The 11,698-nt window shown below is 52.2% G+C and overlaps 7 protein-coding genes across 7 annotated transcripts; 4 read left to right on the top strand and 3 right to left on the bottom strand.

The window, feature by feature from the left end:
* Positions 1-205: 205 nt before the first annotated feature.
* Positions 206-718, top strand: ACRALDRAFT_2038344 (uncharacterized protein; the record flags this gene model as incomplete). The annotated part of the gene is made up of 4 exons (XM_071020868.1): positions 206-253; positions 310-406; positions 537-631; positions 698-718. The coding sequence occupies 4 exons, from the start codon at positions 206-208 to the stop codon at positions 716-718; spliced, it is 261 nt and encodes an 86-aa protein (XP_070878510.1).
* Positions 719-964: 246 nt separating this feature from the next.
* On the bottom strand, positions 965-2,146 carry ACRALDRAFT_2038345 (uncharacterized protein; the record flags this gene model as incomplete). Its single annotated transcript, XM_071020869.1, has 1 exon — positions 965-2,146. One exon carries the CDS (start codon positions 2,144-2,146, stop codon positions 965-967), a length of 1,182 nt encoding a protein of 393 aa, XP_070878511.1.
* A 667-nt stretch (positions 2,147-2,813) lies between these two features.
* Positions 2,814-3,715, top strand: ACRALDRAFT_1067703 (60S ribosomal protein eL8; the record flags this gene model as incomplete). Its single annotated transcript, XM_071017475.1, has 3 exons — positions 2,814-2,885; positions 2,952-3,461; positions 3,515-3,715. Coding segments are annotated over 3 exons (783 nt in total), but the record flags the coding sequence as incomplete, so codon positions are not given.
* Positions 3,716-4,061: 346 nt separating this feature from the next.
* Positions 4,062-4,588, top strand: ACRALDRAFT_1060453 (uncharacterized protein). The gene has a single exon (XM_071016235.1). The coding sequence runs from the start codon at positions 4,226-4,228 to the stop codon at positions 4,391-4,393; it is 168 nt and encodes a 55-aa protein (XP_070878513.1). The 5' UTR covers positions 4,062-4,225; the 3' UTR covers positions 4,394-4,588.
* Positions 4,589-4,853: 265 nt separating this feature from the next.
* On the top strand, positions 4,854-6,521 carry ACRALDRAFT_1039341 (uncharacterized protein). The gene is made up of 6 exons (XM_071015132.1): positions 4,854-5,080; positions 5,154-5,171; positions 5,253-5,317; positions 5,401-5,472; positions 5,597-5,695; positions 5,766-6,521. The coding sequence occupies exons 1-6, from the start codon at positions 5,071-5,073 to the stop codon at positions 5,874-5,876; spliced, it is 375 nt and encodes a 124-aa protein (XP_070878514.1). The 5' UTR covers positions 4,854-5,070; the 3' UTR covers positions 5,877-6,521.
* Positions 6,522-6,715: 194 nt separating this feature from the next.
* Positions 6,716-7,948, bottom strand: ACRALDRAFT_1079404 (uncharacterized protein; the record flags this gene model as incomplete). Its single annotated transcript, XM_071018897.1, has 3 exons — positions 7,558-7,948; positions 7,386-7,496; positions 6,716-7,305 (listed from the first exon to the last, which is right to left on the bottom strand). Exons 1-3 carry the CDS (start codon positions 7,571-7,573, stop codon positions 6,716-6,718), a joined length of 717 nt encoding a protein of 238 aa, XP_070878515.1. The 5' UTR covers positions 7,574-7,948.
* ACRALDRAFT_1074233 (uncharacterized protein) lies at positions 7,902-10,739 on the bottom strand. Its single transcript, XM_071018216.1, has 4 exons — positions 10,559-10,739; positions 9,194-10,483; positions 8,774-9,132; positions 7,902-8,705 (listed from the first exon to the last, which is right to left on the bottom strand). The coding sequence occupies exons 2-4, from the start codon at positions 10,239-10,241 to the stop codon at positions 8,346-8,348; spliced, it is 1,767 nt and encodes a 588-aa protein (XP_070878516.1). The 5' UTR covers positions 10,242-10,483; positions 10,559-10,739; the 3' UTR covers positions 7,902-8,345.
* Positions 10,740-11,698: the final 959 nt, after the last annotated feature.

Genomic DNA, 11,698 nt, shown 5'->3' on the forward strand with positions numbered 1-11,698 from the left:
AACCGCTTAATTGCTTACCGAGGCTATCACGTAAGTCATGTGATCAGCTCGACCGGTGACATGCATCAATCACTCAATTCCGCGTTCTTGCGACAAGCAGCCTCGTTCAACAACCCATACGACTCGCAGGCATTGCGCAATTGGTAACGTCGCTGCCTCCTCGGCCATCACTTTTTGAATCAGGTTTTCGATTGCTGCAGTCACAATGCCGGTTCCTTTTGAGGCGCTGATCCCGTATGGGATCATTGTTGCCGTAGGGAACCGCCCCCCACGTCAGGTTCAAGCACATGATGCTAAAGTTTCTCGCAGATGTTTGGAATAAGTGGAACTGGTCTTGCTATCGTCAAGGGCATTCAGAACGGAGGAAAGAAGCCTCGCTTTGGAATTGATCAGTGGGATAGGGTACGTTTGTCTCTGGCTCCCTTTTGATCCCGCAGCCCACGTTCGTTTTCGGATAAATGCTAACAACCCTCCAGCAAAGTAAGAACATGCATCTCAACACTTCCCACGACGCCAACGATTAATCCTATATCTAGTGATGGACCGGGACCGCCGCTTAACAGGAAATTTACGGGGTCAAACTGATAACCCGACTGCACCGTCAGGTTTCGAGTTAAACAATCCCTGGAGGGTTCGTTCTACACTCTTGGATCTCGGCCCATTTAGCGTTGAACTACAGCTGACATAACTTTTGTAGCTGGAGAAGAGAATCTCGTAGCCAAAATTGGCATTTAACATCGATCGAGGCGCCATATATCTGGGGAACCAAGAGGACGCTGCAGCGCCGGTAGCATGGAACGTCGTACTATTTCCACGACATACGACAATCGACTCGTATTTACCTCTCCCATATTGATCGGATGATTGGGCGCCAATGCTCGCCTCCGCTCGTTGTTTCTCTTATCAGTCACTGGTGTGATGGAGCTGGTAGTCAGCCATAGGAACGGGAGCATATATCTTGAAGCTATACTAGAACTTCCTGTCTGTTCCGATTAAGGCCCTCAACAAGCAAACATGCTTGACAGAACGTTTGGCTGGACATATAGCCACAATTTTGACATCTTCCCAGCTTCTGTCCCCCGGAAGCAGTGGCAGTCGTCTTGATGTTCTTTTCCTTTGTCCCTGGATGGTCGGTATATCTTCCAGTCAGATCCAACTCCGCGCTATTGTCATTACAGGTGGTGTGCTGTCCATGTTGTGTCTTGAGTCCCGGGACTCCGCCATCAACGAGCCCTCTTCTTGAGCCGCATCCCGAAATGGCGACATCTTCTACCGGCTCTTCGGTGGCGGAGCACCCACAAGAACCTGTCGGGGCCATTCCCGGCACAAGACGGGCCATGTCCTCTCCACTCCGTACAAGGTCGAGAATGGCGCTAGGTCTCACCCGCTCGAGATTTTTGATCAGTGAACGGGCAGTGCCTCGGAAGGCCTCTGGACTGTATATGCATTCTGTGCTGAAATAATCCAGCTTCTTATAGTGGGCGTAGAGAACGATCTCCTTTTCGTATGAGTATTTTAGGGGCTTACTCCGCTTCACTTCGCTGCTGTCGTCTCCTGTCATAATGCTCGTGCTCCGTGCGAGGCGAGGCAGGTCACCTCTGAGGAGGTTCATGAGAATGGTTTCCGCCATGTCGTCCGCATTATGGCCTGTGACAAGATGCCTGATTTCCAGCATCTTAGCCCCTCGGTCAAGGGCCTGTCGGCGGAATACGCCGCAGTACGTGCAGTTACCCTTCTTGCCAATCGTATCGACCACCTGGTCCATGGTCCAGCCATAGAGGCTGTCATAGCCTAGTACTGTCAACGGTAGGTCGTACTGCTCCGCGTTGCGCTTCACGGTCTCCAGGGAGTCGTCCCTGTAGCCCTTGATCCCTTCATCGATGCTCAGGAGCGTCAGCTCCAGGCCATAATCATGGCGCGCATTAAGTGTCTTTAGGACGGAAGCCAGAACGGTCGAGTCCTTGCCGCCCGATGCGCCAATAGCTACTTTTTCTCCCCGAGTAAAGAGCCTAGACGATACAATGGTATGATGGACTTCGTCTTCGAATACGGCAATGAAGCAAGCCTTACAAAGCTTGTGGTGATTCTTTGGTCTTTTGACAACCGCCCGGGCGGACTTGCATCCCACACAGGTCGAAGGTGCCATATTTGTTGAGTGGTGAAGCGGGGTGCTTGGTCGAAGAATTACCTTGTTTGAAATCAAGGGGTTCTTCTGCGACGATAAAATCAGCGAGAAGGGAAGTCCAGCGGCGATACTGGCTTATCGCCCCCACCAAATCCAGGATTTCCAGTACCCCACGTAGGTACCTTATCTAAGAAGGTACGGTACCTGGTGTACATGTGAAGTACATCCGCAAAGCCCTGTCAAGTACTTTACGGTGATTCTCCGGATAAACCTAACCGGCGCACACAACTTTTTAATTTACTTCTTCAATTGTCTGCCAACCCGCCCAAAACGTCGTGGATTTAGACCTCGCACAACACCAGCTCAACCAGCATCGACAACAACCCTCGACATCCACGATGGTAAGTTAGTACCATGCGACTGCGGAGTTTTCACTCCATGCCAGACTCCGACAGCTATCATCAACGGAAACCTGCAATGGCGAAAGCACATGCGGTGTTGATATTTTCATCCCTCTGCTAAAAGGTTGGATGGCCATCCCATCCAACCTGGGCGAGGTGACTTTTGGCTGGAGACGGCGGCGGGCAAATCTAGGCAACTGGGTTTGTCCACCGTCGTCTCTTTAGAGTTCAGGAAAGACATTATGACATTTGGTCAGTTAGCTGATGTCTTTCTTTCTCAATGACAGCCTCCCAAGTCCGGTAAGAAGGTGGCCCCGGCCCCTTTCCCTCAGGGAAAGGCTGGCAAGAAGGCAGCCAAGGTAGGTCCCATCTCTCCATCCACCAGCTCTTTCGAGCCACATCATCGCTGACGTCTTCCACACCAGAACCCTCTCCTCGAGAGGCGCCCCCGCAACTTTGGCATCGGCCAGGACATCCAGCCCCGCCGCGACCTGTCCCGCATGGTGAAGTGGCCTGAGTATGTCCGTCTTCAGCGCCAGAAGAAGATCCTCCGCATGCGCCTCAAGGTCCCCCCCGCAATTGCGCAGTTCCAGCACGTCCTCGACCGCAACACCGCTGCCCAGGCCTTCAAGCTTCTCAGCAAGTACCGGCCAGAGACCAAGGCTGAGAAGAAGGAGCGTCTGCTGCAGGAGGCCACCGCTGTCAAGGAGGGCAAGAAGAAGGAGGATGTCAGCAAGAAGCCTTACACTGTCAAGTACGGCCTGAACCATGTCGTCGGCCTCATCGAGAACAAGAAGGCTTCTCTTGTCCTCATTCCCAACGATGTCGACCCCATCGAGCTCGTCATCTTCCTTCCCGCCCTGTGCCGCAAGATGGGCATTCCCTATGCCATCATCAAGGGCAAGGCTAGGTTGGGAACTGTTGTTCACAAGAAGGTGCGTTTTGTCGTATATTCGACAATGGAATAGCCACTGACAATTTGTTGCAGACTGCCGCCGTGTTGGCTCTGACTGAGGTCCGCTCTGAGGACAAGAACGAGCTGTCCAAGCTCATCTCGGCGATCAAGGAGGGCTACATGGAGAAGACTGAGCAGGCGAGGAAGCAGTGGGGTGGTGGTATCATGGGCATCAAGGCCCAGGCCCGCATGGAGAAGAAGAGGAAGGCCCTTGAGGCGGCCGTCAAGGTCTAAAGAAAACGACATGAATACGCACGTGGCTTGTGCTGGAGTGACTCCCTTGAGCCTATACGATTAATGTTCTCTGCACCTCTCACATCTGGCGGATTTGGTCAGCAAAAGTTGGTAGAGGTCAATTAGGAGTAAAGGTCTATGCTATATGATACCTGTGATTTTGTTTGGATCTCTGCGGCGGTCCATTCTTCAGAATTTTGTCTACTCTAATGTCTCCTCAACCCTGCTGGAACTCACACCGTGAAACATTCCCGATGCTGTTTGCTCACGAGGTTACATGATTTGGCTTGAATCTGGCAGGGAATAAGTCACGGACGTATTGAGGTAATTCATTCGGCCGGCACAGGCGTGAAGCACTCAGTGGCTCAGTGGCTAGCACATGATGCCGCATACCCTGGGCTGATGGCACTGCAACGCTGGGTGTTCATAGAAATCTTAATTATAGTACGTGATGTGTACTGATGCATTGAGACTAGCTAGCTATAGTGTTCCTTATGGCTCGCGCGCAGCATGGAGACGGGTCAGGAAGAAGTGCCTGACCTCGATACCATACACGTCCTCAAGAATGCCTATATACTCTATTCTGCCAGGTCGATTACGACAATGTGCAAAAACGGTAAGAATGCTAGATGGCTGAATAATGGATTAGCTTTCGATCCATATGCAGTGAAGTCATAAAAGAACCAAGAAAGGTTTATATCAGACTGTTGAGCTTGATGTAATAATAGAATCAACATGGAAATTCAGTGGTTGAAGAAGAGAATGTCATCAGAATAGGTGAAAGGGAGAATAGGAAAACATAATGTACGAACCTTATTGGTAACTGACTGGTCTTGGGACGTCGATGCGTCCCATCAGTATCATTGTCTCGTCTATGATAGGCAATGGAGGAAGAATCATGTCCTTGACCTTTTGGAGAAAAAACTTCGTCTTGTACCGTCCAAATATGTATTCTTATATCACGCGTAATAGAATAACAGTTCGCGAGTGGTGGCTATTACGTTCTATTCTGCCCCGACAATCGAATAAGTACATACGATAAGGAGGTGGCAGGACGGTAGGACGGAAAGTTCGACGAGCTGGATTAGTGCTCCCGGTACGCCGTTACCTGGGACGCGTCCGTCTGTATCACCCTATCCCCCCACCCCACTCTTGAACCCCGCGCAGACAGACATAAGAACTTCCCAGATTGCCATCACAAACCCCTCCTTCCACCAAGAGACGACGCAGAATATCTTGCCATCGCAACTTTCCTCTCGCACACACCGGTATCAGAGTAGATCCTGAACCTCTAGACTGCTCCCCTTTTCTCTTTCATCACATTTCCAATCGTTCGCCGGAACATATCGCCCACCATGGCAGCCAGTAAGATGAACACCATTTTCCCCCCTGGAATTGAGTTTCTCTTGGCAACAATTTGCTAACGATGCTCTTGTAGATTTCGAGGAGGTCGCAAGTAGGTTCCAAGCTATACCTTTGAGCTGATGGAAATACTGTTCCCTGGATTGTGGTCTCTGAACGTCATCTTCTTTTTCAGAGCAGTTTGTCGAGTTCTACTACAACCAATTCGACACCGATCGCAAGGGGCTTGCCAACCTCTATGTAAGAGATGGAGATCCTTGGCCCTTGTTTTTTCCAATTTTACACTTCTTTGATTATCATACTAATACTATTTGTTTCCACAGCGCGAGCAATCTATGCTTACCTTCGAGAGCGCCTCGGTTCTTGGTGCGGGCCCCATCGTCGAAAAGCTCTCGGTTTGTCTACCCATTTTACTCCTCGACGTTACACAACAGTTGCCTCCTTGCCGCCCAATTATTCCACATCACAGCCCAACCCATTCGGTGTGACGAAATACTAAATGTTCCTTCTGGGTTACAGTCTCTCCCCTTTGAAAAGGTCAAGCACCAGGTCTCGACCCTAGACTCCCAGCCCACCGTGGAGGGAGGTATTATGATCCTGATCACTGGACAGCTGCTGGTGAGTTTGTCTTATTCTATCACAGAAATATCTCCTCGCTGCATACACTATTTCTAACGTACTCCGCTAGGTTGACGAGGAACAACGACCCATGAACTTTTCGCAAGCCTTCCAGCTCATGCGCGACCCATCAGGCAACTACTTTGTCTTCAACGACATCTTCAAGCTCGTCTTCGGTTAAAGATATGAGAGGGGTGGCTGAGGCGTCGATTCGTGAGCTCCAAACTCGGAAACAGAGAACCCTCCCTCGTGTGGGCTCCCTGTCGTGACGAAGCGACCCGCTTAGATAGGCTGGAGATGAACTAGGGTATGAACTAGGATATGTAGCGTTCGAGACACTTATCTACCCGGTGATACGTAATGTGCAGTTCCGTCGGTCGGTTGACTTGTGCGACTACGCGGGAGACGTGGTGCCCCCGGTCACTTTGTGTGTACTGTCTATCACACTGGATCGAGAAGGAACTGGGATGAAATAGGGGGTCCTCAGGGGGGGGAGTGCGAATTGGGGCTTGCGTGGTCGGCTGCATCTTGCGACTGCTGTCATGAGACTGGTATCGTCGAGCTGCAACGTCGCCAATGTAGTTAGGTAGGAAAGAAGAACAACGGGTAAGCTGTTTTTTCTTACAACAGGACGAGTGGGTTAGGGAACGACGTAGCTCCATGGAAACGACAAGCTCCCCTGCAGGCATATCCTCATTGACATCGCGTTTGTTTGGTAGAAGAGTAATGGGCGAATCCTCCCGACGAGTGAACACAGAGCAGCGATTTTGACCCGAATGAAAGCCGAGGTGTGGCATCCTATATCGCCTTTTGTTCCGAGATATCTATGCTCAAAGTGAAAATACTCCTTGAATCGCTGCAGTCATGTATTCCGATGCCCTAGTCTGTCGACCACTGTAGACGAGCTTTCCTCGCTCGGCTGTCGACCCAGGTTAAGGGACAGAAGCAGACCAATCCGTTGAAACCATGCATCGGCCATCAATTCTTCGCTCTGCTCGCTCGCAGTCCAGTGAGATGTGCCTACCGAGCCTCCATGCCAGCAACGCCGCCTTCGCGAAACACCAACTGAGCATGCTGTCCACGGACCGTCACGTTCGCCGCACCCGCCTTGGGAGCCCTCTGGACGGATATTGTCGTCCCGAGGCCGAGATCGCGAATCCGGCCGGTCGATATATCAAAAAAGCAGCCGTGGACCTGCAGCCCCCGGCTCTTGATATGCTCTCGGATGATGCTATTCGCCATCAGAACCGCCATCCCCACCTCGACGTTCTTCTCTGCAATGACAGCCTCCTTGGTGCGGTCGTCTTGGATGGTCGCCAGCTCGGACGCAAGCTGTGCCCGGACGACCCGGAGAGATGTGAGCCACGTCTCGAGCACACCGCCCGCAGGGCTGTCCGTCAGGGTCGCCCGAGCCCCGTCGCAGGCCGAGTGGCCGCAGAGGACGACGTGCTTGACTTTGAGATTGACCACGGCGTGCTCGATCACTGCGGCCGTGTTGATGTCTGTGGGTGAGATGATGTTGGCGAAGTTTCGGTGGACAAAGACGTCGCCGGGTTGGAGGCCGAGTATTGTTGTCTCGGGGACGCGGGAGTCGGCGCATCCGATCCAGACTGACAAGGGATAGCGTGGTGTTAGCAGGGCATCCAAGCGGCAGGGCTGTAGCTGTCCCACGGGAGAAGGATAGCCATACGGATAGAAGGTGCATGCTCATTCGCCAAATTCCTGAATAATGCTGGATTCTGGTGTGACTTGTAACTCGCCCATGCTTGGTTCGAGCTCAAGGCATAGAGAAACTTATCATCTAAGACGTGAAGACAATGTTGGCAGCTGACGACACGGCAAGGAGGACCGGTATTGCTCACCACCGTGGTATGACATAGTAGGCCAGTAGATAACCTTTATAAACGATAGACAATGGAGAGAGAGGAAGCGGTGCAGTCGGCGTCGAGAATACCGTGAGCACGTCTATCCGATCCGTTAATAACTTATGTTGTGTTGAATTTACAAAGGTCAAGCTGCAGATGGCGAGTAGGAGGGCTTCATTCGACGTGACGATGTTGGTAAAATATCTAATAACACAGCAACAGCTGGGCGCTCCAAGCTTTTAAAGCATACGAAGAGAAAAGAAAAGAGATGGCGACGTTGCCCAACACTGGAGCTGGAGACAAGAGTCGGGCAACCCGTGTTGATACTCTCGTTTTGCAGCACATCTGAAACGCCCCCAGACCGAACAGGTGTTTGCGCGAGAGTCTGTTTCCTCTTACTAGAAGCGTCGGTGCTCGGTCCCCAGATGAATGTGGCTCATTGACGCTGTACAGTAGTTCGTCTCACCCTTCGTCAAAGATCAGAGCCAAGACGGCATAACCCACATCACGTTTCGCATCTGGGGTACTAGCGTGTCAACTTCAACATCCAGACAGGGGTTTCACAGGGACGTTCTAGAAACATGCGAAACCCGACGGTGAAGGTCTCGCGCCTCTGACGACAATGATTGAATGTCTGGCCGCACGGGCTCTAAGGTATGGAGTAGCTGTTCGCAACAAAACAAAAAGGGCCCTGGTGTCATTTTTACTCCCCTTGAATCCAGGTCTCCGGCCGGGGCACCCTCGCCCTACGTCTGAACACAAGGCCGGGGTGGAGGGCCGAGGGATCACAGCTCCTCCTCTTCTTCCGCCACATTCTCTGTCCGCCGCTCATTGGCCGATTGCGAAGTCCAGGTGGACGCCGGGGCATTGGCCTGAGAAACGATGGCATCCAAAGCCGAAGTCGCGCTGCGTGAAGCTGCGGCGTCAGGACCCTGGCCGGAGATGCTAGGCCGGTGTTTCTTTATAGGACTGCCAAAGACCGAGTCCTGAAGGGGCGGCTCTGATGCAGCGGCCGTTGTGGGTGCAGTCGAGGCACCGGCTGACGAGGCGGCTTGCTCAGCAGTTGCCGGGTCGCGATTGCTAGGCATGGAGGCTGAGGCTGATGGCGTGTCGGGTGCCGGATCACCAGAGTGCGCCCTCTTAAGCTACAGTCGCCGTCATTAGCATGGACTTTTTGTCGTGCCAGAAATACCAGGATAGACCATGAACTCACGCGAATGCGGTTTACGCCCTCGGCAAGCTCGCCATGAGATTGTGCATCCACAGGCTGTAGCTTCTGGGCCGGGTCCCTCTCGTCAACGTCCTCCATATTACCAAGACCATCACTCTCATCCTCATCGTCGTCGCTATCATTGAGGGCCGTCCCGACGTTGCCCGTGCTCTTCTTTCGGGCCTTGCGTCTTCTCGCAGCTTCCGTGTCCTGATCGCGGAACGCCGAGAACCCCACGGTTCCTGTTGTTTTCAAGGGACCCAGGTGCGAGAAATCAAGTTGCCCAGACCGTCGCTTTGCTGAGCTTGACGGCGCCTGCCCTCCTTTGGTAGAAGAGAGGACGCCGATCTTCTGCAATTGTCCTACATGTCTGTCAGTATTTCCTTCGACTAGACACCAGGTACCCGGGACGGGGGAACTCACTCTCTCCTCGGTAGAAAAAGGTGAATGACGCATAAGGTCTCTCGGGACCATCAATGCCCGTCACAGTCTGGGTGCTAATGGTCTTGGGATCAAGAGTCTTGGGCTTGGCAAAGCTGGTGGTATGTTCCACGTCAGCCTCCATACCACCGCCGTTGGCGCCACTTTTATTCGACGGGTCGGCATCGTCGTCATCGTCGTGTGCATCAAACTGTGGCGAGTACTCTCCCTTCTTAATTTCGCCGGAGGCTAGTACACGGAACATGAGCACCTTGATCTGGCCTGTTGCTTCGGGTGGTTCGTCATCCGAGTCCGAGTCGGATGAAATATCGTCAATGACAGCTTCAACAGGAGAGCCGGCGTCGGCACCATATCTCAATGTGTCCCGAGAGCTCGAAGCTTTCTCCTCGTTCTTGAAGACAGGTGTTCCCGTGTTGCTTCTTTGTCGTCTGCGGCGCTTCTCAAACTTCTGGCGACGTTTCTCGAGCCTCTCTGCCACATTGCTTCCCTGAAGGTCAAGGCCGTTGAGCCACCGTTCCAAGCCTACTTCTCGGAACAAGAATTCGCGCTCGGCGAGGCCCCCGCCTTCCAAAGGGGGGACCTGGACCCATCGGCTGTTTACCCATGTTTCCTCTCCGGGGCGTAGAAGGGTGGCCACTTCTTCTTTCGCCCTGCCATCGAAATATATATACGCGGCAATCGTCTCGTTTTCCGAGTTCGTCATGGGAATGTAAGGATTCACCACCCCAGCGCTCCTATTATGTTCCGAAGGCGTAGTGGGGAGACCGCCCACGAAATGAGGTTTGGGATACGGGTTATCATCGGTTGGCTTCGGTGTCGAGTACGGAATGGGCAATCCGGGCGTCAGCAATGTAATGGAGATGGCAAATTTAGCAGGCTCGGGTTTGTTCGTCTCAGGGTCAACTTGGGGTTGAGGCACGGGAATGTAGGCGCTGATCCGCGATAGGCGAGACTGTCTCTGTACGCCATGCTCGGGGAGAGGAGCCCCATTTGCGTGGATGCTAACAGCAATTCCCTTGAAGCAAGGCATGGCGAAAACTGAGATGTAGTCCTCGGAGGCCAGTCAATCCGTACTGTCGATGGGTTTTGGGAAGCGCAGCTGGTGTAGTAGTAGTCCCGCGGGACGCTTGGGTGTTGGCGATGAATGATACGAAAGTATTTGTGTTCGGCGGTGGGGAACAGACGGAAGCCCGCCACTTCTCGAATGGGGAAGGAGGGGCTTGCGGCTTCTCAAGCCGTGGCTTGAGACACGGTCGAGCGACAAGGTCTAGTCTGACAAGTTTCCGGTCAATAAGGACATATTCGTATATGACCTGGGAAGAGAGATCAGGAGGAGCGGGGTCTCACGGGCAGCGACAAAGAATTTGCTACGGTCCAGCGGACCGACAACGAGTGCCAGAGAAAGTGAGGTTAAAGAGAAGCAATAAAGCTACGCATGATGACCAAAGAAGCGCGTGAAGAGGTGTGTTGAATACGTTGGGGCGGGTTGGGAACGACCACTACGCGGGTTAGTTGTAGTGGATGGATACACACCGATCACAAGGAGCTGGTTAGGAAATAATGGAGGGTGACCAAAGGTGACCACCTGCCAGAAGGGTGTGCAGTAGATAGACGTATTAGGTAAGTATTCGTACTTGCTAGGTACTTAGGTACCTACATACTGCTGACCGAGGCCATGATAGTGGGATTATTGTCACGGAAACGAACACAACAATCACGTACTACTTTGTATACGTATTTTATAAGATTAGGTCGACTAAATCTGATATAATATAAAGGGTTTTATGACACCTATAATGTCTATTTAACCATAGCATTACTATACGATCTGTGTTTTTACTCCGGTTAGTTGATTATTACGTGCCTACTAAAAAGCCCTGCGCCTATTAAGCAGCGAATTGTTGTTTATATATAGGAAGAACGTCCCGGATATGAACATTTATTTTGCAGCTGAATCATATCCTGGGTGGGCAGGTCAGGGTTTCTATATAATAAGGTATTCCTTGATGGCGAGAGACTTGATATAGTATGGGTAAGGCCTGGACAGGAGAGCGAGGCCATCTGGAGGAAGGAACGGATTCATGATCACCCCATACTGTCGAGACGGCAATGCCGACACTATTACATTGTACCTACCGATCTGGGGTGGCCTGACTATTACCGTCGTCACCATTATCATGACCATCCCCAGAAATACTCGTTAATTTTCCATCACTGTTCTCTTACCTCCCAGGTAACCATTCCCTTGTGGCGCCAACTGCCGTTCGATTTCCTCCGCGGTAGAAAGCCATATGCCTCCTCCATCAGGACCTCGTCTCCAATCCTTTGGAAGACGCCGTAATACTCGAGGCATGAACATTTGCATGTTCTTCGGACGAGGCCAGGTTCTACCCAGTTCCACGTTCAGAGCATGGGTTCTCACTGTCATGTCAGCCGGCGACGGGACGACCGACGTCGTACACCCCCCGCGTCTCTTCCGTCCGTGCC

The sequence above is a fragment of the Sodiomyces alcalophilus genome (assembly GCF_042370955.1).
Source record: "Sodiomyces alcalophilus JCM 7366 unplaced genomic scaffold ACRALscaffold_1, whole genome shotgun sequence".
Lineage (NCBI taxonomy): Eukaryota > Fungi > Ascomycota > Sordariomycetes > Glomerellales > Plectosphaerellaceae > Sodiomyces > Sodiomyces alcalophilus.